Source organism: Syngnathoides biaculeatus, chromosome 17, assembly GCF_019802595.1.
Source record: "Syngnathoides biaculeatus isolate LvHL_M chromosome 17, ASM1980259v1, whole genome shotgun sequence".
Taxonomy (NCBI): domain Eukaryota; kingdom Metazoa; phylum Chordata; class Actinopteri; order Syngnathiformes; family Syngnathidae; genus Syngnathoides; species Syngnathoides biaculeatus.
In genome coordinates, this window is record NC_084656.1 from 21514344 (window position 1) to 21540399 (window position 26056).

At 43.2% G+C, this 26056-nt stretch overlaps 2 protein-coding genes across 3 annotated transcripts; one reads left to right on the plus strand and one right to left on the minus strand.

Moving 5' to 3' along the window:
• On the minus strand, nucleotides 1-12939 carry ttll11 (tubulin tyrosine ligase-like family, member 11). Of its 2 annotated transcripts, XM_061802234.1 has the most exons (10): nucleotides 12372-12939; nucleotides 9507-9606; nucleotides 9263-9396; nucleotides 8176-8475; nucleotides 7030-7314; nucleotides 6165-6260; nucleotides 5993-6105; nucleotides 4751-4963; nucleotides 3959-4065; nucleotides 1-3122 (listed from the first exon to the last, which is right to left on the minus strand). In XM_061802234.1, exons 1-10 carry the CDS (start codon nucleotides 12801-12803, stop codon nucleotides 2797-2799), a joined length of 2106 nt encoding a protein of 701 aa, XP_061658218.1. In that variant the 5' UTR covers nucleotides 12804-12939; the 3' UTR covers nucleotides 1-2796. The 2 variants fall into 2 exon arrangements, with proteins under 2 accessions (XP_061658218.1, XP_061658219.1); XM_061802235.1 differs by lacking the exon at nucleotides 4751-4963.
• Nucleotides 9256-25860, plus strand: ppp1r26 (protein phosphatase 1, regulatory subunit 26). The gene is made up of 7 exons (XM_061802237.1): nucleotides 9256-9367; nucleotides 16522-16663; nucleotides 18868-21035; nucleotides 21074-21706; nucleotides 24710-24812; nucleotides 25513-25568; nucleotides 25637-25860. The coding sequence occupies exons 1-7, from the start codon at nucleotides 9345-9347 to the stop codon at nucleotides 25659-25661; spliced, it is 3150 nt and encodes a 1049-aa protein (XP_061658221.1). The 5' UTR covers nucleotides 9256-9344; the 3' UTR covers nucleotides 25662-25860.
• The last annotated feature ends 196 nt before the right edge of the window (nucleotides 25861-26056 follow it).

Genomic DNA, 26056 nt, shown 5'->3' on the forward strand with positions numbered 1-26056 from the left:
AAAAAAAAAAAAAAAAAGACAATATTTACTATTTTTGAGCTAAAGTTAATGTTTTTCTTTGTAAATGTGACCTCGCGCTCAAACTCTGCTGTATCGTCATCCTTGGTGTTGTAAATGCAAACGAGCACCGCTAGCAGTGTGCTGCTATCGCTAGCCAAAACGAGACAACGTGTTATTGTGTAAGGGGGGTGCGGGGTTGGGGGGGGGGGGGTCACTCCTTCTTGAGATTGGCGAGCACAATCGTCGCTTTCTAACGTCTATGCACTTTTACGTTAAGTGGCTGGTGTTAGCTTGGTTTTTCGCAAAGAACGAAAGAAAAGGGAGCGCTAGGACTGTGATTTTTATTTGTGAAATAATCAAAATATGCCACCAAACGTCACGCCAAGAGACTGTGCAGATTTTTTGTCCACCACTTTCATTTTTTTTTTTTTTTTTTTTTTTTTGGGGAAATATTCACTCGATTTAATCAAAACTTTTAAGTACCGCCAAAAATCTGGAGTTTGGTTCCGTTAACTACTTGCGAGATTTTGTAAATGTCCCAGTGCCATTTTTATATATATATATATATATTTTTTTTTTTTTTTAATTACAGAATTTTTAGTACTTTTAGCAACCTGCAACTTTTCTAGCTTTTTGTTTTATTTGGGCCCCAAATTTTAATTTTTTTTTCTTTTGAAAGAAATATACGTCAATAAATTTTGGTGACGTAATTGGCAAATAATATATCCTTTGAAAAGACCTATTTTTCTTTTTGTGTTATCTATGTTGTTCTCTTTTAAGACCGTGGTTTATTGGTATTCCCTGAACACTTATTTTTTATTTTATTAACTCAGTGGCCAAAAAACTGCACAGTCTCCATTTTAAAAAAATAAATTGAGGAAATAAACGTTTGACTTGCTTTGATGTCCTCGATGCCGCTTCCATAGACAAAAGCGACGCGTGGTTTGACTTCATTTAAAAGGGTCGGGTTAGCCTCTGCTACGCTACGCTACGCTAACACCACCGAGTTTACAGTGTCAGGAGGCGCTCCGAGACCAATCGGCTATAAATACAGCAAAATATGTTGTATGTTTTCTATGAACTTGTAGAAAATACTTTTTGTAAGTATGTTGAAAGTATTTGTTGAATTCCGTTCTGTTTATTAGGTTGTTTTTCTTTTTGTTTTGTTGTTGTTTTCTCTCTTTGCAACAAAAGGTGACAAAAACAATAATGTACAGAGGAACTCGTGTTGTTCAAATGTGGCCGTGCAATGTATGTACATTTGCAACAAAACCTATTATTAAAGTTTTATTTAGCTATTTTAAGATTTTCTTGCAGCCCCTTTTTAACAAACAAAAAAAAATGCAATTTAAAAAAAAAAACTGACTTTCTAAAAAAAAAAAAATGTCAAAAATGCAAGACTCTGTTACAATCATTTTTGCTTTTAAGATTAACTTTACAAAAAAAAAATTCTTCAAAAAAAGGACTCAAAAAATATTTTTTAATTTGTAAGATTTTCTTTAAATCAAAAAATATAGTTAAATGTATATTCCTAACACTTATCTCGGTCTTATTGATGATGTAATAATTTCAAGAACACGTTGTAGTTGTATTTATTCTCTATTCTCGAGTGGTAAAGTGGCGTCCATAACTTATTTGGTCAAATTTTATTTTTTTGGAACCACACTACTAGCACACACTTAACGTCCACGCCAAACGAGTTCGACAGCTGCCTGGATTCAATCGTGGCATTCAAATAAAAATGAAGCGAGGAAGGACATTTTTTTTTTTCATAAATTCGACCTACCTTTCATAGATTTTTTGAACAGATTTTTGGACACGTGCATTTGCGTGCAAATGTCTGTGCAAAATGAAAAGGGGACTGTAAAAGTTTGAAAGGGACGACAAGGGCGGGGGCAAACGTTTGTGCCCGGGTGCCACATTTGAGGTCATTTGGAAATGAGGCTATCCCTCCATCCATCCCTTCATCCATCCATTTTCCCTTCAGCTTATCCTCACAACGATCGCGGGCGTGCTGGCAGCTAATCCCAGCTAACTGCGCGAGAAGCAGGGTCGCGTGGTACGCCCTCAACTGCAGATGAGGTTACAAATAAATAAATACATCAATAAAAATATGGCTTTGAAAAAAAATAGCCAAACCTAGTGACGTCAATTGATCGATAACCAAATTTTTTGGGATCACGCAAGCTTCTGCTCGCCAAACTTCACTCGTACTCTGCCAAACGTTCTCAGTTGCGCTGGCTCCGCCCCCGACCTGGTCATCCAATCACATTCGCGTAGCTCTTAGACAATTGGAACTTGTAGAACTCTTTTAAGAATTAATTCAAATTATTAAACAAAATATATATTTAACAATTGTTTTCAATTTTTTTTATATTACAATAAATTACCAATAATTAAATGTCAAATGAATCAGTGAAATATTTTTACATGTAACATGTAAATGTTTGTTTTAATAATAGAATGGGTGGCCATGTTATAATTACGCATGCAATTACTGCATAATAAAGTAAATCAATACCCATCCATCCGTTTTCTGAGCCGCTTATCCTCACAAGGGAGTGTCGGAGTCTATCGACCTGTCGCAGAAGTTAGTTAATACCATGTATTAAAATGTAAAATTAAATGATTTTACTGTTTTTTCATTCAAAGTAAATACATTTATTTAATCAGATAACTACGTTCAGCATCTTTAGGACAAAAACACCCATACGTGGCCCCCGGGCCATACTTTGCCCACCCCTGATGTAGTAGTAGTAGTAGTACGCGCGTCGCTACGGTTACAGGCGAGCGTCATCAATTCTCCGCGTGAGCGTCTCTCGAGCGAGGCTCGGCCCTGCGGCAGTCCTGGCTGGAGGCCCGGCGCGGCAGAGGCGCGGCCGCGGGCGACGGCGGCCCGGGGTGTCGGGCGTGGGTCCGGGGCTTGGGGCCACCCGCGGCCCCCCGGGACGCCGCCCGGCCGCAGCTCAACGAGCGGCGCTCCTCGGGGCCCGGGGTCGACGACTCCAGCTGGGCTTCGCACAGATCCAGGAGGGACGCCGCCTGCTCCCGGGGCGTCTGGGACTTGAACCTGCGGGCCGCCAGGTACAAGAAGGCCTCCACAAAGGCCTGCAAGCCCATGCCTGAAAAATAGGAAGTGTGCGTTTGTTTGAAGGTTCATAATAATATCCATCCATTTTCTTTATCCGCTTATCCTCACGAGCAGTGCTGGAGCCTGTCCCAGCTGTCAACGGGCAGGAGGCGGGGTACACCCTGAACTGGTCGCCAGCCAATCGCGCTCGCAATCACACCTATGGGCAATTTAGAGTGTCCAATTAATGTTGCGTGTTTTTTTGGGATGTGGGACGAAACCCGAGTGCCCACCCGGAGAAAAGCCAGGCAGGCACGAACGGGGAGCACATGCAAACTCCACACAGGCGGGACCGGGATCGAACCCGGGTCCTCAGAACTGTGAGGCCAACGCTTTACCGGCTGGTCCACCGTGGCGCCTTCATAATAAATAATTTTGAAAAAATATATCCTTATAAAGAACTTGACTTTCCCCCCCAAAAAATATACCTAGTCTGTGATTTTTTTAAATCCATTTTTCCCCACATGAACTAATCTTTGGCAAGACCTTCTTCTTTTAATGATTGGAAAAGTACAAAAGTGTATATTTTACTCTATGCTATAAATATTTGACTATTTCCATGAAAATGATGTTTTTCCCTCCAGCCGACTTTTTCTCTTTTAGAGGAAGCGAAAGAGAAAAAGCAAAAAAAAAAAAAGTTAAAAAAAATCCCCCGACTTGGGCGCTCATTAAAGGCGAGAAGAAGAAAAGCTGGAAGGCGCCGAGAAGACTTGACGGGATCCTTTCATCGTCTTTTTTTTTTTTAGACGAGGACGAGCCGAGCCGCCTGAGAGAATTTCAGCCCGAATGAAAAGCACAAAGTCGGGCCCGGGGCTCGTTTCTCCTCACCCGCCTCCCGAGAGTCCGGCAAGGCTCCGGACCAGCGCCGCGCGATGTCGATGTAAAGGATGTCCACGGACGCCATGCTGAAGCTGCTGCTGCTCAGCTTGCAGGTTCTGCGCACCATCCCAAAAAAAAAAAAAAAAAAATCACAAGAAATTAGTGAGGTTATTCAACAAAAATAATAATAATAAATTTGGCGTTTCTTTCAAGTAAAAGAAAAAAAGAGGAGGAAAACTCAGATTCAGAAAAATATAAGTTACATTTTATCAGGGTTTGTTCACCCTTTAAAAAAAATTAGGGGGAATTGCATTTTTTTTCTTTAAAGTAAAATAAATAAAGGGTAAAAAAAAACTACAATTCATAAAATATAAGTTGCATTTCATTGGTTTTTTTGCCCCAAAGTTTTTTTTTTTTTTTTTTACCCCTTAAAAAATTGAGTTTTTCAAGAAAATTATTCCTGGGGAAAATTACAGTGTCAACTCTTATGACTAAACTATAATTTAATATTTTTAAAATGTTATAATCAAATGTGTATTTCATTTCCTTTTTCCCCCCCAAGGAAAAAAAAACTTTTTTTAATGTTGACAGAAAAATTAAATTATTATGATTTATACAAGGGTGTCCCCCCCCCCCCCAACATAAAAGTTTGTTGGGGGAAAAAAAAAGTCATAATAATCTTGAGTTAATCTTCAGTTTTTCTTCCAGGAAAAAAAAAAGGACATATATATATTAACCATATTTTTAAACAAAAATAATAATTTGGGGTCTGAAAAAAGGGAAAAAGAGCACGTTCGGTACCTGATGAAGGTCCTGAAGGCGGTGGGGCCGAGGCGCATGTTCCCTTTGACCCCCAGGAAGCGGACGAAGAGGGCGGCGATGCGCTCCACCAGCCGAAGGTGCCCGAACTGCCGGCTGTACTTGGGGTACACCTGCTTCAGGCGCGGCGGGGGCGCGGCGCAGGGGCGCCTCCTGACGTGGGCGTCGCCCGCGGCCTCCGACCTCCACTGGGACCTTCCGACCGACGCGTGCCCGGACGTTAGTTTGCCGGACGCTCATTTCCGCCCACTTTTTTCACACGCTTTCGACCCTGCGGTTTATGCGGTAATGCGGCGCCAGCGTTAGTGCCGCGCTAGCGTTAGCGCACCTGGTTATAAACCTTGGTACACACAAAGAGTTGAACGCTAGCGCCGCTTTCTGTGTACTGAGGCTTACAGCCAGGTGTACTGTGTAGGTCGGGAATTACAGTATTTTGGCTTTTTTTTTTTTTTTTAAGGAGGTACAACAATGCATTTTTTTTTTTTTTTTTTTTTTACAAACTGTTAAGTCACTCGGCCAACCTTTAAAATTAATGGATTCCCTTCAATTGTGGCCTTTAAGAAAAGAAAAAATGTTACAATTCTAATTAGAAAGTAATTTTTTGGAAGAAACGCAATTTAATTAAAGGTTGCATTTTGGGGGGAAATAGTGAGTAAAAAAAAAACTGAACATTTTATTTTTTAATAAAGAGGAAGATTTTTTTTCAATTTATACATAGACTAATATCGGTCTCGAAAAAATTTTGCATTTTATATAAATCGAATGCTCATTTGAAAAAAAGACATCTCAGGATTTTTTTTACAATTACTAAAAAAGAAAGTTAAATAGTACAAATAGTCATATTTTTCAAGAGAAAAAAAATATTTTTATAATTTGAAAGAAAAACTCAATCATTGTAATTTATATAAGGTTGTTTTTTTTCCAACATAAAAGTTAGTTGGGGGAAAAAAAAAAAAGTCTGAATCATGTTGAGGTTTTAACATCATTTTTTCTACCAAGAAAAAAAATATATAATCCAGATTTTGTACAACTGTCCAATTTTTTTTCGCCTCCAAAAAAGGTGCTATGTATTAATAATAAATAATAGTAATTTGAGACAACTTCATGATTCCCCCCCCCCTCCAAACAAACAAAATATACTATAAAAATTTTAATTTCCAGGAGGATTTTTTTTCAAGACAAAAATTGTCCGAAAAAATTAGAGAGCAACTCGATAGTACGTACGAGGACGCTTTGCTGAGCGCGGGGTCCACCAGGCGCAGCGTGTCCCTGATCACGGCCACTTTCACCTCCTCGTCCACCGGACTGGGGACGCACTCGAAGACCCCCGGGGCCACCTGGCGCACGCAAACGCACATTTAGAAGGGGGGGGGGGGGGGGAGAACACCTCCCGTACCTCCTGCTCGTGCTCGATGCGCATGCTGGGGTTGGAGTTGACCTCCAGGAGGACCGGCTTCAGGTTCTTCATCAGGAGGATATCGAAACCTAAGATCTGACGACAAATGTGTCGGATTTTGGTCCACTTTAAAGTAACTGGGGGGTGCGGTAGGGGGGGGAAATCACAGAAGCGTAAGAATAAATAGAATCGTAATATAATATATATAATTTTAATAAAAAACGTCAAAATAACAGCTTAACCCTCTGCAAGACACCTAAGATGCAGGACGGGGTTGTTCTGCCGCACAACACTGACGCCTGCTGGTAATTTGCACACACTGCAGGCTTTCAGGAATTCTTGCAATCTTTCATAGGATTTTTTTATCATCCTGTAACACTTTTTTTTTTTTTAAAGGAAAAAAGTTTTCACATAATTTAAAAAACATTGTAAAAGAAGGTTTTTTGGGGGATGATTACAAAAAAAAATATTTTTTGTGAGTGTTTCTATTCTATTTAAAAAAAAAAAAAAAAAACACATTACAAATTGTTCCAGCAAGAATAAAAGAAAAAATGTTTTGAGGGAAAAGGTGCATTTATAAGAATGTGTGTTGTTAAAAATACACTGTAGGTTTTAAAAAAAAAAATCATTTATGGGGGGTTAAATGTTCCATTTCTTTTGAGAAAATTATTTTTCCAAAGAATTTTTGTGAGAAAGAAAAAGTCGTTGAGGGGCTAATTGTTATCCTTATACGAGAATTTTTTTTTCAAGGTCAATCTTCAGAAATTTTTTTTTAATCTGGGTGAAAAAGTGAATTGGGTTTTCCTTGAATTTTTTTAATATCCTAGACTATTTTCAAGACAAGGTGCAGTCGTAGGCGGCTCACCTGGAAGCAGGAGGGTCCGGGCTTCCCGGGCGGGATGTCGGCCTGGTAGTAAACTTTGAGCTGAGGCACCACGGCGACGACGGTCTTGATGACCAGGGCGATGATGTCCGACCACACCCTCTTGACGTCCACGCCCTTTGCGGCCAGCCGGCGCAGGACGCTGCTGAGCGTGCGCTTGCTGCCCGTGTTGTGGCTCTCCGAGTGCACGAAGTTGCCGCTGTGCACGTTGAGCGAGTAGTTGGTCAGGTGCATGAAGACGTGGCCCAGGTTCTTCTGGCTCGGCTCCTGATGCACAACGGCGGCGGTTAGCGTTTGCGTTTCAAAAAGTGAGCAGGAGCAGACCACAAAAACGAGAATTTGGACAAAACAAATCCCTGGTATTTGGACGTATTATTCTGGCGCCATCTGGTGGCATCGAGGTAGTACTGCTCGGTTTATTGATTTTTTTTTTTTTTTTTTCCCCCTGTATTTCCTAACATTTGTTGTTGCACGCAAATGCCAAATGTTGACTTTACTGACTTAGAATTTTCAGAAAATGCTTGCGAAAAAAAAGTCAGCATTTTCTTTTGAGAATGTTGTAGTTATATTTGTGGGGAAAAAAGAAAAAGAACCAAAAGAAAAAGTCCCATAATAATTAATACCAAGTCAGCTAAGATGTATTTCATATAATAGTAAACGGGTTTTTTTAGTCAGAACATTTTAAAAGTATTGAAAAACGTTTTATTTGATATTTTTTTTTTAATCTTAATGATCTTTTAATCAAATAAAAGGCGTTTGAGAAAAAGAAAAACATTCAATCCTATAAACTGCCCAAAAATACGAGAGTAAAATATTCCCCCCCCCCAAAAAAGTAGGAATTTTCTAAAAAAAGGCTGTGTCAAAAGAAAACTTTTTTTTTTTTGACGATATGGCAAAATAATCTGAAAAAATTTGTTTCGTTTGAAAAAAAATATACCGGTTTATATTTGCACATTTAAAGGACTTGGAAGGAAAGCGACGTACGGTGGCCCAGGAGTGTCAAAAGGGGTGTCACATACTGAACTGGTAAACGCAGAGTTAGCAGTTAGCAAAAATTGGACGCAGCCACTTCCTGAGATGACTTCCACCAGCGTAAAGGCGGACGGCCGAGACTTTAGCGGCGGCTACCTGGTAGGGTTCGGTGCAGAACCGGGTCAGGCCCTCCTTGGCGATGTAAACCTCCAGCGGCTCCAGCGACTTGAGCAGCACGTACAGGCGGATGTCGAACTTCAGCTTGTCCACCAGCAGCGGCTTGCGGACGTACTCCTGCACCACGGACTGCCGGGCCTGCGCCCCCGCCCCCGCCGCCGGCGGCCTCAGCTCGCCGGGGTCGCGGATGAGGTAGATGCCTTCGCCCTGGGAGCCGCCGTCGGGCTTGACGATGAACGTGGGCTCCGGCGTCGGGGCGCTCTCCTTCGCCGCGCGCATCTGACAACGGACAAAGTGAAGTTTTGGGGGAAAAAAAAACAGGTAAGCCATGCATCCAATTTCTGGAGCCTATCCTAGCTGTCAACGGGCAGGAGGCGGGGTACACCCTGAACTGGTCGCCGGCCAATCGCAAGGCACTTTGAGACAGACAATAGTCGCACTCACAATCACACCTTGGAGCAATTTAGTGTTGCACGTTTTTAGGACGTGGGAGGAAACCGGAGTGGCCGGAGAAAACCCACGCAGGCACGGGGAGAACACGCAAACTCCACACAGGCGGATCCGGGTTTGAACCCGGGACCTCGGAACTGTGAGGCCAACGCTTTACCAGCTGATCCACCGTGCCACCAAAAACAGGTAATGTTACAAAAAAAAAATAGTCATTAGGGTTAGGGTTTTTTAAAAATAAAATCAGGTTTTTTTTTCACAAAAAAAAGAAAGAAAATAGCAAAACTGATTTCATTTTTTTCCATTTTATGATGAATACATTTTCATTTAAAAAAAGCCAAACTTTTTTAGGCTTGGAACGCATTATTTTTTTTTTTCCATTCATTGTTTTGGGAAACATCGATTGGGTTTTCGAACAAATCATTTCTCGAACCGTTTTCTGGAACGGATTTTGGTCGAAAACCGAGGCATCCCTGTATTTGATGACATTTAGTTCATTTTTCATTTCACCGAATCCGGATCGCGAACTGTCCTGAATTCTTTCGGAGATACCTGAAAACAAAACCTCCGAGAATTTCTAACAATTGGAATGATTTTTTTTTCATATTTTTGCGCCCACCTCCGCCGAGAACTGCTGGTACTCGTCGGGAAGGATCCAGGACCGCGGATAGAAGTCGTACTCGGCGGGGAACAACTCCTGCATGATGCGCACCGCTCGGCTCAGGTTGGTCTTCCGCGACATTTCCAGCATTCCTGTCGAACGGGGCAGAGTTGAGAAAAATTAAAATGGAAAAAAAAATATATATATATATATATATATATATATATATATCTCCCGGCCCACGAAGGCGGTCATCACGTACCCGGGAACTTGTTGACCTGGCCCGACGTGATGTTCTCGTTGTCGTGGAAGGAGACGCCGTGCCAGTAGATGTCGCACGGGGCTCGTCTTCCCGTGGGAATCTGCGGCGGGGGCGGGATTTAGAACCGTCAAGCGCAAAACGTGCCAGGACTGCCGGATTAATGCGATTAACTGCAGCTAGCGCATCTTACACTGCGCTCAGCTGCCAAAGTCACACCGTACAGTACAAAAATGGAAACATCATCGATACACAATAATCCACATTTATGTTACATGTGCCGGACATGCTGGCGTGCTAGGAAATGTTAGCATCCGACGCACGCGTTAGCATGGGCCGAAGTGTTCTGGCCCGGCTCGCGTTCGGCTCGTGCGCGACCCAAGACCTTCGCTGTTGGAGATCTTGCGCTTGGCAGCGGAGCCGCTCTGGGCCCGAGCCACCTGCTCTTTAACCCGAGGATGATCCCTGACAGAATTATAGAAGCGCATCCCATTAGCGAGTCAACATGCGAGTGCGTCCGAGAGGGGGGGGCCTTGGGGGGGGGGGGGGGGCACGGCATCCGCGAATGTCATCATGAAAAATTTCTTGCGGACTTCAGCATCAAAAATAAGAATTTATTCCAACTTTTTTCACATAAAATCCAAGTCCTTTAAATGTGCAATCCAGATTGAAGTTGAATGTTGATTTTTTTTCTTGTAATATTAAAAAACATTAACTTTATTCTTATTACTTTAACATTTTATTCTGGTTTAATTTTAGATATTGTGTAACATTCAGAAACATATTTTTTATCAAGTAAAATGACAACTTCAAATATTGCAAAATAATTTTATTTTTTCCCCAAAAACAATACAAAAATAAATGTAAATTTATTCCATTATGACTAATATCTGACCTTTTTTCATTTAACTTTATTTGGTTTTGTTTTGGGGTTTTTTCTCTTTTTCATTCCATTGTTCCTTCTTCTTCTGGCATTATTTATAAACTTCTCCTATTTCATTATATGTCTTTTATTCTAAAATAAGTAAAAAAAAAAAATTTGTGATTGTATGATTACAATTTAATTCTGTCAGAGACACATTTACCTTTTTTTAATTATTCAAACATTGTTATTTTATTCCAGTTTTGTTTTTATATTTTAATATTAACGTAACCTGACATAATTTCCATGTTAAATCACTATTTTATTTAATGTAGTGATTGAAAATACACACACACACACACACACACTTATATATATATATATATATATATATAAGACCAATAATTTGATAATTTGTCTTGTTCTCAATTTCCTGAGAGAGGCGTTACAAACAATTGGAAGAAACGAGTTTACAGGTAATCATTTGCGCAACAGGTAACGTTGGCAATCCAGACAAAGCGGCCGATGTAGCGTTTCACGTAGCAGGTTGACGGCGTGGCCACCATCGCGTTGGCCGACAACGGGCCAAGAAGGACACGCTCAATTAGCAGCCTCGTGAATATTTCAGTGACCGGTCGGCATCGGGTCGCAAGCTCGCCACAAGTTTTCAACAGCTCGTTCTTGCCAGAATACACAGCAGCATAGTCAATGCTTCCTTATCAACAGGTGGTGTGCCTCAAGGCTCACAGCTAGAGCCCCTCCTGTTTTCTTTAACTGGAACAAATTTCTTCAGAGGATTGTTATAGGATACATCCATCCATCCATTTTTCTTTGCCACTTATCCTCACAAGGGAGTGCTGGAGCCTATCCCAGCTGTCAACGGGCAGGAGGTACACCCTGAACTGGTCGCCAGACAATCATAGGGCACATAGAGACAAACAGCCCCACTCTTTAGAGTGTCCAATTAATGTTGCATGTTTTTGGGATGTGTGAGGAAACCGGAGTGCCCACCCGGAGAAAAGCCACGCAGGCACAGGGGTGAACATGCAAACTCCACACAGGCGGGGCCGGGATCAAACCAGGGTCCTCAGAACTGCGAGGCCAAAACTTTACCAGCTGAACCGCCGTGCCGCCCGTTATAAGATACAGCAGTTAAATTATTTAATAGTGCTAGTAATATTCTGTCCTCCCTGGTCGAGAAGTGCTTGATAGACAGCTAATATTTCTCAAAATGAGTGCCCAACTGTTCTTGCTGTTTATTGTCATTATTATTATTATTATTTGTAGTAAATAATTAGTAACTTCCTTTCCCGGTCCTCGAGGACACAGTCCATCAAACAATAAAAAACGAGATTTACAGAAGAATAAAACAGATACAAAAAAAATAGAAGAACGAATGAGATTGCCTCAATTTGAAGTTATTTGGCAAAGTATTTAACAGTTTAGGTATAATCTATATTCAAGCGCCAAAGAGAAGAAATATGACCTAAATATGCATAAAACGACTTAAGATATCTTTTCTCATGAGCCTAAAAGTACTTTGGTACATCTTTTTGCCAAAACAAATACTTTTTTTCTCCACAGTATTTGACGTATAAATACAACTTTAAGAAATGTAACTTATCGACAAAATATGTATCTGTTCTCCTAAAATATACAACTAATAAAAGATATACCTTTACTCATATGGGATTATTTATAAAGTTACAGAACAAAAGGGATTTTATTGTCAAAAGCATGACTTTTTGCCTCGTAAATTTTCCATTATATTATTATTGTTACATATAGTATTACATTATATCAGACTCATATTTTTCTTTTAGGAAAGAAAGAATATAATAATAATGTGACTTCATGAATGAACAAAGAACTGTCGTTTTGCAAGACGAGAAAAAATGATTGCAGCTTTTTCTGGTGATTTTTTTTTTTTTTTCACCCCAAAAATATGAACATGTATCTTGTCAGAGGATTCTGACTTTTTAATTGTTGTATTTCGGGCGACCAACCTCTCTCCACTTGAGCTGCCTGATGCTGATCTTCAGTCCCTCCAGGGAGGTTTTGGCCTTGGACGTGTCCACCGTCACCGGCCTCCTCTTCTTGCCGAGCGTCCCCGCATCCTCCGGGCCGCGGATGCCCCTCGAGTAGTTGCCGTTTTCCTCCCACTTGCCCCCCACCACCTTCGCGGTGCCTTGGACGAGGACCTCACCCCCGAGTCGGTTGAGATTCCTCCCGACCTCGACAGCCTCCGTCCCCGCGTTGCGGCATTCTCGGGCGGACACCGGGGGGATGACGGGCGCCCCGGAAGCGTCGAGCAGGACCGGGGAGAGGGGCGCGAAACACTCCTCGTCGTCGTCGTCGTCGTCGTCGTCGTCGTCCCCCCCGCCGCCCTCGACGACGTGAGGCGGCCGCACCGCCGCGTCGCCATGGCGGTCGCTCATGATGCTCGACGCTGCCGGGCCGGGTCCACTCGTACCACCAACACGTCCAGTAATCCGACACCGGCACACCGACGAGCTTCCCGCATTGTTTTCTGCTTCAGAACGGCTGGAAATCACTTTTTTTTTTTTTTAGGGGTGGGAGGGGGTCAGCTCAGTGTCGAGGACCGAGACATCTCCGGGCGAGGCGGCATATTTAAATCCGTCAGGAGAGGCCCACACTCCCCGGCTTCGACCCACACCGCACCGCGAAAAAGAGAAGCGATAGCCGGGCAGCTGTTCGCCGAGCAGCCGCTAGCCGCCGAAGCTCCATCTGTGCGTGTGAGCTGCGTTGCATTCACGAATCCTCGTTAATACCGCCACTCCCGCAGTAATTTGCCGACGGACGTTTCCCATCCTCACGTCACGCTGTCACAGAGCTCTAATCATCTTTCTCTTCGTTATTGTTACCTTTGTCCAGTCTACCTAATTGCATACAATCCACTTTTGGCTGTTTATGTTTTATATTCTTGCCGTTCCTTCCAATGTGGATGTCGTTAAACTAGTAGTAACGATATTTTCCGACGGTGTTTGAAAGCAATTTTAAATGTTAAAGGCCCAAAACATTTCCTTGCGTGTGCACAATGTCATCCGGCGCTGTATGAACAAAATATATAAATAGATACATATTCGACGCATGCCATACTTGAGATCTTATTGTCTAAAATGTTTTTGGGAGCTTTTAAACCCGCTCAATCCTCGAGGTGGACAACCACCTGGTTAATAGTTACTGTTAGCTAGCTAAACCATCCCATCCGCACTGCTCTACTTTTTTTTAAATTTGTGGTTCAGCAGAGCGAGCGAGCGAGCGAGACAAAGCACCGACATTCTGCAACATCAGCGTGCAATCCAAAAATGTCCGAACCAAAGTGGAAAGTCTTGGATCAGGATCTTAAACTCTGGCGTCCCTCGGTGTCCGTAACTAGAGCCAGGCTACGTTTACATTTCTCCTTTACTACTCACCATCACGCCGACACGACGGGGGTCATCCTGTAAATTTGATTTTCCTCCACAGAGTTCTAACTATGTTCCTATTACCGATCTATTATTCAATCTACTGCATCCGCCTATTTGTGGAATTGCGTTCCAAACTCCTAAAGGATATTTTGAACTCAGGTGTGCCTCAAGGCTCATAGTGAGAGCCACTGCTGAGCATACATTTCTTTATGTTACTCACATCTGAATTCATCACTTGGGTTTACTTTCGAGACATTATTGTCTTTTGTGTCATATTTTCACAGAGCTCAAAAGGCCATTTCACGACACATGTAGTTTTCTTGGTGTTCATCACCGGCGGCAAACACCAACAACAGCGTGAAGGCGCTAGCTTGGAGCTGAATATTTTTCAACTTCAGTTGCGGTACCCTCGCAACATAAACAGAATATATGAGTTTGTTGACAGCGCGGTACACCTTCATAAAAGGTCATAACTGTGTGTCTGTATTTATTCCATTCAATTTATTGAATTATGTTTGCAACTTTTTTGAACGCTGTGTTCCATCACTTGAACTTCTTTGGGTTGTTTTCTTGGGGTGTTCCAAACTAATACTACATAGTTGACCAAAAAACTGTAGCGGTGTCGACTCAACACTATCTGACATTTTCAAAGCTATTGCTAAGTCTGTGCGAGCTGATGTGCATCAAATAATCAATTGCTCACTTCGGTCTGGCGAGTTTCCTTAAACTCTTAAAGTAGCTGACGTTAAACCTAAAAAACAGAGCGCTGAATGCTTCCGTGTTAGCTTCCACTAATTGGTAGCATCTAGCCGACGGAAGGAGCTGGAAGAGTTGGTGCCCGGGATGTGGAGGGTCAGAAAAGATCCTTCCCGCCCTGGTCCCAGTTCAAGTAGCCTGTAAGTCTTTATGTACTATTGAGTCCCTCAAGGGTCATTTCTCGGACCCCTCCAGTTCAGCTTCCATACGCTACCCTGAGGTCAAATCCTTCAGAACTTTATTTTTTGACTATCAGAGCTATGCAGATGACACAGAGTTATATTTAGCAGTGTCTCCAGATGACTACAGCTCAATTGTGGTGTCGTTGTTTTGGGCAATAAAGAAAATGGGATTCCAGTGAGTAAATACCTGGATTTACAATCTTTAAAAACCAAACACCAAGTCCGAAACCTTGATGCTCTGGTAGATTCTGACCTGACTTTCAACAGTTATAGCAAATCAATTACTACAACTGCCTTTTGGATATCCAGAGTGAAGGCTCGCATGTCTCAGCCAGACCAGGAGAAGCCCATCCGTGCTTTTATCTGAAGTGGACTTGACTATTGTAATGGTCTTCTAACTTGACTCCCCAAAAAGAGCAGCTCGGGTTCTGACCAGAAGAAAGAGTCTTTACACTGGTTTCCAGTCAGGTTTAGAATAAATTTTCAAGTTCTGCTACTGGTCTATTCATTATCAAACGCTTTAAGTCCTGAATACATGAAAGCTATGCTAATGGAATATCAACACTGTAGGTTCTCTGAGTTTGACAGACCCGTGTCTAATAGTGGAGTCCCAAGCAAACATGGTGAAGCAGCATTTAGCTATTATGCTGCAAAAATATAAAATAAGTTGTCAAAAGAAGTCATCTCGACCCCAAGTGTGAATATTTCGTCTTTAATTTGTGATTCAGGAACATGAGACGCGTACATTGTGCTTATCCTCACAAGGGAGCCTATGGGCGGAAGGTGGGCTACACCCTGAACTGGTTGGAATGCGTCAATATAATTCAGGCAAAGCACACGTGTTGTATTTTAACGAAGTGAATACCGGTTTATCTTATATTCACATCATTTATGGTGGTGAGGCTTCTATATTTTGTATTACTGTATATATGTAGGCAGCACGGTGAGGAAATGGTTAGAGCATTGGCCTCACAGTTCTGAGGACCGGGGTTCAAATCCTGCCCCCACCAATGTGCAGTTTGCATGTTCTCACTGTGCCTGCGTGGGTTTCCTCCCACATCCCCAAAAATATGCAATCATTGGGGACTCGAAATTGCCCCCCAGTGCGACTGTTGTCGACCTCCACAGAATTTTTGTTTTCTCAGGTATCCCCGAAAGAATTCAGCCCAGTTTGCTATCAGGATTCGGTGAAAGGAAAATGAACTAAATGTCATCAAATACAGTCATGTCTCGGTTCTCGACCACGATCCGTTCCAGACAACGGTTCGAGAAGTGATTGGTTTGAAAACCGAATCAATGTTCCCCATTACAATGAATGGAAAAAGAAAGAATGCGTTCCAAGCCTAAAAAAATTTGGCTTTTTAAATGAAAATGTCTTCATCATAAAATGGAAAAAAAATCAAATCAGTTTTGTTTTTTTAAATTTTGTGTGGGAAAAAAAAACATTATTTTTTTTAAAGTACATTTTAACCCTAACCCTAATGACTTTTTTGGGGGGAAAAATCTTGTTTTGCCTGAAGAGAAAACTTGTTTTTTTGGGGGAACATTACCTGTTTTTGGTGGCACGGTGGATTAGCTGGTAAAGCGTTGGCCTCACAGTTTTGAGGACCCGGGTTCGATCCCAGACCCGCCTGTGTGGAGTTTGCATGTCCTCCCCCGTGCCTGCGTGGGTTTTCTCCGGGTGGGCACTCCGGTTTCCTCCCACGTCCCAAAAAACATGCAACATTAATTGGACACTATATTGCCCCAAAGTGTGATTGTGAGTGCGACTATTGTCTGTCTCTAAGTGCCTTGCGATTGGGTGGCGACCAGTTCAGGGTGGACCCCGCCTTCTGCCCGATGACAGCTGAAATCGGCTCCACCACTCCCACGACCCTCGTGAGGATAAGCGGCTCGGGAAATGGATTGCTAGATGCAAGGTACTTTCAGGTACGTCTCTAGAATCCTTAACACAATGTTTGTATTTTACGGTTTTGTATTTTCATGTCCTTTTTTTTTTTTGCAATGTGTACCTAATATTTTCACATTTCACCAATTATATTGTAAACGATTCTAATTGCAATAAATTGAAAAGTATCATTCTTAATTCACGTTAAACTGCCTGAAGACAAAACTTTTCCATTTTATGCTCAAACTTTATCATTAATATATAAAACTAGACACGTGTGCGTTGTTTGTTTATCCCTCTAAATTGGCTTATTAAAATATTAATCATTACATATCGTGGTGGAAAAAAAAAAAAAAACAACAATAACAACAAACTAGCCCCTATTTGTCAGGGGTCCTTTCGACTGTAGCCAGGCAGCGGCCACCTTGAAGGGAGTTTCTCCGGTGTTTGCCCGCCTGGCCGCCAGTCGGAGAGAGACGCCCGGCATCGAGAGCCTCGCAGCCGCTTCTCGAGCTCAAGAGGCGGCTGCTTGAAACATCACCAGCTCGGTGTTCCACACTGGAGCGCTCGAATGGGCACTCGCGTTGTCTTAATTCGCTACCGGTAAGTTTTCCATGTCGCCGGGTTGTTGTTTTTTTTTTTTTTTTTTTTGTCTTGCTCCAAGAGTGGCGCGGTAAACCGAGGTTCGGGGTGTCAGTACAAAGGCTTTCTTAGCCGGAGAAAATGCCGGGGCTGGGGCTGGGGCTGCGGCTGCCGGGAGGCCCCGACTCGCCGCCTTCCTCCCCCCACCCTACACCTTAGCTTCTGCTCCGTGCCGCCGGGCGTGCGTGCGTATCCCTACCGAACGCCGAGGCAACTTAGCATTTTTATCGGCGTTCAACAACCTATTTCGTCGTTGGCTGACAATCGCGGACCGCGGCTAGAAATATGGTCGCTCTGCGGCATCTCGTAGCTCCCCCACGCCGAGCAGCTGAGCACTCTCTGCCGCTAGAGTGTGACGAGGAGCGCGAGGGTTGCTCCGTGGCAAAAAAAAAACGTCCGGGGTGGCGGACACGAAGCGCCGCAAACGCCGCGTAAAACGTCGTCGGTGGTAACTTTCTTTCAAATGTGAACCAAAGCTGGGGAGATTTCTGATGGCTTGTCGTCGCATTTTCCACGTCAACTCACGGGGCTCGCAGGGCGAGCCGTAGCCGCTTGGTGCAGTCGGTTTCCGGCCGCCACTGCGGGGCTGCACCCGGTCGTGAAAATGCCTCAAACTCGGGCCCATTTTCTCCCCGTTTGCCTGGCTTCGTTTAAACGGTCACTGAAATGGGAGATGTGTTCAAAAGTGAAAATTTTTATTGTGTTTGTGCCTTCCTGGGGGTGTGGATGTGTTCCGGAAAGCCGGATCACGGCGTTTTAACACCGGCTGCCTCCGGCCGGTTGCTGGCTGCAGGAAACTTGCCGACATCCATATTAGCATCCATTGCAAATCCTTTCGGTCTTGTAATGGAGGTTTTTTTTTTTTTTTTTTTTTTTTTTTCGGGTTATGTTTCAATAGTATGTTAAGTTGTGATGTATTCCACTTATTATTATTATTATTTTTTTTTTTTACGAGATTAAAATTCTGTTGGTGGCAGGTGCCTCTAAATTTCTTTATTTCAGTGAAGTTCCAGAATGTTCCAATTAAATAAACACAGCATAGACCCCAAAATATTCTAGTTAAAACTTCATTTAAATAAGCAACAAAGTTTTGGTATCCTCTTTTATATAAGAAATGAATTAATTGTTTGGTCGATGTCGGGTAGACTAAGGGAACAAAATGCAAATCATAAAACGATTGTCTTTTTATTGACGTGCATTAATGTTTGGATGACTTCTCCTTGCCCGAAAATCTTCACTGTGGGAACCGTATCCACCTCTACCCTATTAAACAAATTAGAATCCAAGGACCTCTTTGGTTTCCGATGGTTCTGACATACGTCATTATTGAGGTTCCGAATGGCAAACAGTAATTTAGGTTGCACAGGTGGGTACCCTCAATTAATGCCAGATTTAATGTTTCGCAATAGATTATTTTTAGTCCTCAAAAGGGTTTTCCATTCAAATATTTATCTTGACTTCCGTGCTGTTTTAGTGAGACCCTCCGGTGCATCATGACTCGGGTAAAAATTTGGGTAACATCATCAGGCGCAGGCCTCGACCCCCGACCAGTACACACCTACCGTTTTGCCTCATTTGCTTCTCGTTTTTTGTTCTTTCTCAGATTAAACAATATGACCCCAGAAGGAGGCAGCTGCACCCCCAATGGTCCACAACCTCATCTCACTTGAGTAGAATGTACATGATGAACGCGCCCACTGTCGCAGCGCCTCGCACAAAGTGGAGAGCATGCGGGCCGCCCGGGGGCTATAGCATTCCCGTCTGCTTCAATGACTCGGAAACGGAATCGTCCGCCAGGAGTTCTCCTGTCTCGAACAAGGTCCAGATGATCATTGAGAGCCTGAGGAGCAGTCAGTCCTCACTAGAGATGAGTGACAAGTTGGAGGGGAGTGTGCTTCAGAGACGGGACAGGTCTCCCCAGGCCTGCAAGACTGCGGTAGGGTCCCTCGTGACAGCCAAATCCAAGACAAAAAAATGTCAGACTGGTGTTCCTTTCAACGACAGTGACCAGAGCAGCGATAGCGATGACTCCGTGGACAAAGGAATCGAGGAGGCCATCCTGGAATACCTAAAGAAGAAAGACGGCCAGAAACGCAAAGCGGAACCTTTTGTTCAGTCATCCAGGCAAACCGTTCCTGAAATAAAGTTGGAAAGCCAGGCCTTTACCATCATGAGAAGCCACTTCCCCAAAAGCGTCATCCAAGAGACAGCAACTACTCCACCTGTAAAAAAGTACATCAAACACAAGGCCTCGCTTCACGAGGCCGTTGTCAGCTCCGAGTTGGCACGCATCATGCTGCAAGATCAGGGGACAAACGCCATGAGCCCAAACGGTCTAGGACCCAAATTAAAATTGGAGGACGTTTCCAACGATTCCAGCAGTGACGACGGCATCGAGGAGGCCATTCGGAGTTACCAGCTGAAGAGGATTGAGCAGCAGACCGGCGGGGATACGTTCAAACCGCTCGCCTCCGTGGAAGAGTCGGACTCCTCCAGCGACGACGGCATCGAGGAGGCCATTCGCAGCTATCAGCTTGAGCAGCTCCGAGAGAAGAGCGTCCCCAAATCACAAGACAGTTCCTTGCCCAACGCCTTTGGAAATAAAAGCGTCGACTGCACTAGAAACAAACTCAAAAAGAAGAAGGCGGCAAGATCGACGCAACCGCCGTCTCAGTTTCTCCCGACTGATTCGCTCAACGTCAGTCAGAGAAGCATAAGCAACGATTTGCTCTCATTCAGAGTTGAAGGCTGTACTGACCAGCCTGCCCCCACCCTCCCAAAAGCCAATACTACCGCCGAGCTCATGTGTGCAGAAGCGATACTTGACATCTCCAAAACGGTCATGCCTGGAGCCTTCATGTCCCTTCCTGATGTCAGCCCGAGTGACTGCGCCCCTGCGGGATCCCTGCAATGTTTCGCACCTCCAGAGGAGGACAGCGGGGGCAGCTCGGTCGACAGTGAAGACGGGATCGAGCAAGAGATTATGAAATTTCTTGAGCAGAAGGCGCAAATGCTCAAACGTCCACCCTCGGAACCGACAACGACAAAACAAGATGCAACGACGAAGAAATATCCCAGGTTGTCTTTAACACAGAAGCAGAAACACAAAGACAACACAAGCGCAGTGTCTGCGGTCGACGCGACTAGCAAACCTTTTGAGCCACAAAGCCCACCGGTGGTCTCACAGAGATCGCAAGACAAGGCTGAGCAAAGTGAAGATAAGAGCAGCTCACTCGACAGCGACGAGGATCTCGACACGGCCATCAAAGCCCTCCTCAAGACGAAGAAGAAGTCCAAGAGGAAGACGCGGTCCGAGCGGGATTCTCGGAAGCGCCCGATTTTGGAAAGTGGACCAATGCGAACCGCAGCCAAAAAGACAAAACTCGTTCCTTCGTCCAAGGTTACCGTTTTGAAGAAGGTCCACAAGAGGAAAAGCGACTCAAAAAACACGCTGGGATCATTTAAGAAGACTGCGCCACCAGATATGTTCACCAGTAAAAGTCTGGGAAACTGTTGTGAGAATGAAGTCCAAAGGCCTCTGCCCACAACTCCTCGCCAGAGCAAAGAAGAGAGCAGTTCAGTAGACAGCGACGACAGCATCGAGCAGGAGATCCGAAAGTTTCTCGCTGAAAAGGCCGAGAAGGTTTCCACGAGAACGAACGAAGTGCCCCGCAACGGTGCCGCCTCCGTGGACCGCGTCCCCCTGCGAAGTGACCTTGAACAGGAAGATCAGCTGGCTGAGATTCCGAGACAAAGCGCGAGTCCTGCGGGGCAACCTGAAAAAAACCTCTGCCTGTTACACCAGACAGCTTGGCGCCCACTGCCGTTGGTCCACAGTGGCCCTGCAGCCCCAGAACTTCGCCGTGGTCCGCTCGAGTCGAACAAAAGCCGGCAACACCTGCGAGGGCCGACGACGAAAAAAATGAGACCGTCCCGCCTCTGGATCAGTCCATCAAGTGGCGCCAGAGTTTCGGACTCCCCATCATAGATCCAAAAACTTTCAGCCGATCGACCTTTCACATCAGCTCCTCCAAAATGAGAGCTAGTCCGTCCCCCGCGTCGCCTAGTCAAGCAAAGGCCGGTGGGCTCAAACCCCCCACCGCGGCCTCTCTTTGGTCCTCTCAGAGACAATTTTGGTCTCCAGACAAAATCGTAAAGACCCCCACGACTAGCCCCGCCTTAAACCCTTTCTCCGTCGTGGTTTCCCCCAAGCAGCGTCAGGGCGCGGCCAGCACGGTGCACGTGCCGCGAGACAAGAGCGTGTTTGTCGAGCTGGAGTCGGGTCGGACCAACCACGTCCAGGTGCAGAGCAGGCAGAGCGATGAGGGAAAGGCCAGGGCAGACCAGGGCGCAGCTGCTAAAGATGCGCAACTAGAAGAAGCTGAGGACGAGTTTATAGATGAGTCAGAAGGTGACAGTCCAGAGAAGAAGCCGAGCACTTTGTAAGTATCCATTGAGTCCGCCGCGACCCGCACGGCGTCACCATCTGTGTTCCCTTTTTTCTTTTTTTATCTTATTTCAATTTCACCAACAAGCACTCTTTGGGAAATTTGCGGATGACGACGGGAGATTAGCTAAAAGTCCACACCCAAAAGGCCTCGGAGAATCTCAAAAGTCAAAATCACGTGAATCAGATTTGTTTATTTCTGGTCATCTAGACAACTTCACCGAAAGCTAACACCAGAACTCGTCCCGCGTGTTACTTTGAACGTGACATCATCTGATTAATACAATTCATCGCCGCTTTTTTATGGACAGAACTGACATCTTGGAATTTTCTGGAGGGGAAAAAATGGTAAACATGGGGCCATTTTGTTGACTCGGGGTGTGGTGCAAAAGTCTCCGGTATTGGTGGAAGTGACATCTGCGACACTGTCAAAACTACCCAAGCATATTCAGGAAAAATCTGGCCAAATTCAAAATTCTTGTCCCGTAACTTGAATTTGTACATAAGTCGGAATGACTGAATATAAAACAAAATTTTTATGCAGAGGTGCCAGGTCGCTTTTGGGCATTTTTCATTCATAGTTGCTGATTATGAGTATCACTGACAATTCATGATTAAATGTACACTACCATTTGGAAGTTTTGGGTCGCTGAGAAATGTTGTTCTCAATTTTAGATTTTTGTGATATTAAAAAAAAAAAAAAAAAACTAGGATAAATCATTTCAAAGTTTTTCCCCCCCCCATTATTGTGACCTTTAACCTGTGCAACTCAATGGGGGCGGGGGGATCCGTGTTTGAGAGAGGAAGTAAATATACACAGCTAAGATCATGTTTGCATAAGTTTGCACACCTGCACTAACGCTGGCGCCGCATCAACGCATAAACGGCAGGGTTGAAAAGCGTGCGGGGAAAAAAAGTCGCGGCTTGTAGGCCGGAAATTATGGTAAAACAGTGCTTAATTTTTTTAAATGACCCCCCCCCCCCCCGCCTCCTCAACCTTTGAATGGTAGTGAACGATTCTTTCACATTTTTAATTGACATCCAAGATGGTCATGAAGTGTTACATTTTTTTTGTGCTATCGTTCTTTTTTTTTTGTTTGTTTTTCTTGCTCTTTGAGTGACAACACAGTTCCTTTTTGTTGACCTAAGACTTTTGTACTGCGCAGAGCGGTGCCGCACCTTTTAGGGATCGATTTGTTGTTTTTAAAGGGAAGGGAACATCTCGGAATGTCCAGAATTCCTGCTTCCACGCCAGCGGAGAAACGCTGGCTTTCGCGTACGCGGTCGGGCGGCGTCTTAAAACGGCAACCGAGTTGAAACTGAGTCAGCCGCGTCTCCGTAGATGTCCGATTTTTGTCAGGTGTTCCAAGACGTGACTAATCAATCGCCGATTACACACAATTGAGCGATTTCATGACATAATTTGACGTATTACAAAACTTGCTTTTAACCAGTTGGTCAAATGTTCACGCGCTACTTGAGATGCTTTGTTTGACTGTCGCTTCAAGACGCAATTAATCAACATTCAATTTGCACAGTGGACCGACCGCTTTACATAATAGACATTATATCATAACTGCTTTTTTTTTTGTAACCATCCGTAAATATATTCACGTGTTACAAAGTGAACAACGATTTGGCCGCGGCCGTTTTGTTTGTGGCACGGTTCGACTGTCGGTTCCACGAAATCTTAACGTAACGGATGCATTCATCACAAACTTCTGCTTCTTTGTCAGCCGCAAAAATAATTTTTTTTTTCTTTCGCCACTTTGTGTGTGGCATTTTTTTTTTTTTTCCAGCACTGTCCTTAAATCTTCTTGTTACAGTCCTCGATGACATTTTCTCTTCTCTTTCTGCCTTTTTGTCCCCGATGAGTAAAGAAAATAAATGAGGCTATTTATTTTGTTTATTAAAAAGAAACGACAAAAAAAACTGAACATGCTGTGCATTGCCAGTCCTGTAAATATTTTGTATGAACTGTTTCCTTTCCTCTCCTCTTTCCAATATTTTTTTTTTGTTTTGTTTTGTTTTGTTTTTGCTGTGTCCCTTATCTGTGTAATAAAGAGAGCGCAATCCAAGCAACAGATTGGTTTTCTGTTCCTCCGAGACGTTTGTTGTACGGTGAATACTCGGTTCTCGAACGTCCCCGTTCTCCAACAAATCGGATTTTCTGATGAAAATTGCGATTATTTATTTTTATTTTTTTTTTGCTTCTATTTTCGAACTAAAATCGATACTTGAACACCCCCGACAAATCCTGGAAAGAAGATAACGCCCGCGGTACGACCAGCTGACCCACGACGCGCTTTATAGTGTTTAACGTAGCCTCTGTACGCAGACGTGTCCGGCTAGCAACATTTACTGACTGTTTTTTTCTTCTTATCGACAACTATTAACCCGCAATCATAGCACCAAAGCTGTAACACTAGATAAGTTCTTTGCGAAAAGAAAAGAACTTTATGAGAGTGAGTCACCCCCACCAAAGAGATTTGATTTTCAAAGATTTTGTTCACTTAAGTTACAAGTTGTTTTTGTATGTTACTTAGTGTTAAAATATTTAAAAAATTACTGCTTTTTCCCCCTCATTATTGCTTGTTTAAAGTTATTATGCGCTTTTGTTTATAAAAATAAATAAATTACAAGGCTGGGGGCTGAGTCGCTACAGCCTAGCGTAATCTACTAAAGCATGCATTTTTACCAAAAAATAAATCTTTCTTAAATTATTTATTATATAAAATATTTCAACTACACATGTATTTCTACTATGCAGTTTATTATCAGGAAAAGCAAAAAAAAATGCTTTAAAAAGCATATTTTGTTTAGGGTCGGAATGTATTATTTCTTTTTCCATTCATTGCAATGGGAAATATCGATCCGGTTTTCGAACAAATCACTTCTCGAACCGCCTTCTGGAACGGATCGTGGTCGAGAACCGAGGTTGTGCTGTAGTCTGACGATGTTTTTTTACAAGGTGTGAAGGTGTTCCTCGCCCGTGCAGGTCGTTGTCCTGCGCCATCGACCCCGGCCTCGTCTTTGAGCCGTGCATCGCTCTTTCCACGGAGGAGCGCAGCAGCATGTTCAGGACGAAATACCCCCAAAAGGTATCCCATCGTAGAACTCGTCGTCATCGTCTCGTACTGGGCGGACCCTTTCCCGTGTTGCAGTTAAACCTCCGTGTCCTGCTCTATGGTCATCATCACACTTTTCCACCCTTTGTAACAAAACCTCCAGCGCGAAAAACAATACCGACTCGTGGAGTTATGATTTTGATTTTTTTTTTTTTTTCCACTTTGGATTTGGTTGTCTTAAAGATGACGTCTGGTGAGATTTGCTGATGTCCTGCAAAAATGAAATTATATTTCAATAGGAAATAGATTTTTTTTTTTTTTTTTCATGCAAAATGTATTGTAAAGAGGCAACGGGTACTTATGGTCAAGTGAAATAAAATTCTAAATTTAAAAATTTATACAAAAAAATAACATTGAAAATGTAAAAACAGGTCGTTAAAAATAATTGTAATATAATATCCAATAATATATGTGTAATAAAATCTAAACTATAAATGGAAAGGTTAAATGAAGAATAAAAATAAATCCAAAAGCTGTTTCAAAAGTAGTTTGAAAATAATTTAATGTAGTGAGAAAAAATAAACAATTATTTTAGAAATTCAATATTTTCAGCAACTGCACATTCTTGCCTCTTCATCAAACAGCAATGAATTGGTACTGTATTGTAAAATATCATAAAAAACCAGCATCTTGCAGGTGTATATAAAGATTAATTCCAAATGTTGCTTTACAGATAGACAAGATGATACTTAGCGTCAAAAGAAAGCTTCACTTTGTTCCGGCACACAGGTACGGTATGCATTTGTGTGTGTTTAGTGGTCTATTTTGTTCAAATCACCAAATTGATCTTTTTACAGGAGGATTGACGAGGGCAGATTGTAGGCCTTGACACGTTCAGCACGAAGTTAACGTTGGATTTTTGTGTTTTCCAACTGGACCCCGATGTTGCACATTTGCACCTGTTCGCTCGCGGCAGCGGTTTTCTGTCATTTGGTTGAGCCTCTGTTGATAATCTGACCTCTCCGTCCACGTCGGTGCCATTTGCACTTTTTTTTTTTTTTTTTTTCGTGTGTTGACTTTAAATTGTTCAAATTGTTTCTTGGTTGCAAAGTACTGTAATACAGCTGTTGCACTTACAGGATGTGGTCGTGTTTGCGTCTTTTCTTTTTTTAAACAGTGGATAGTACATATAATTGCTTTGTAATTTTAAGTATTAATTTGTGTTTTGGGGGTTATGTGTGTATAACGTATTTCAAAAGCAAATGAATACATAAAGA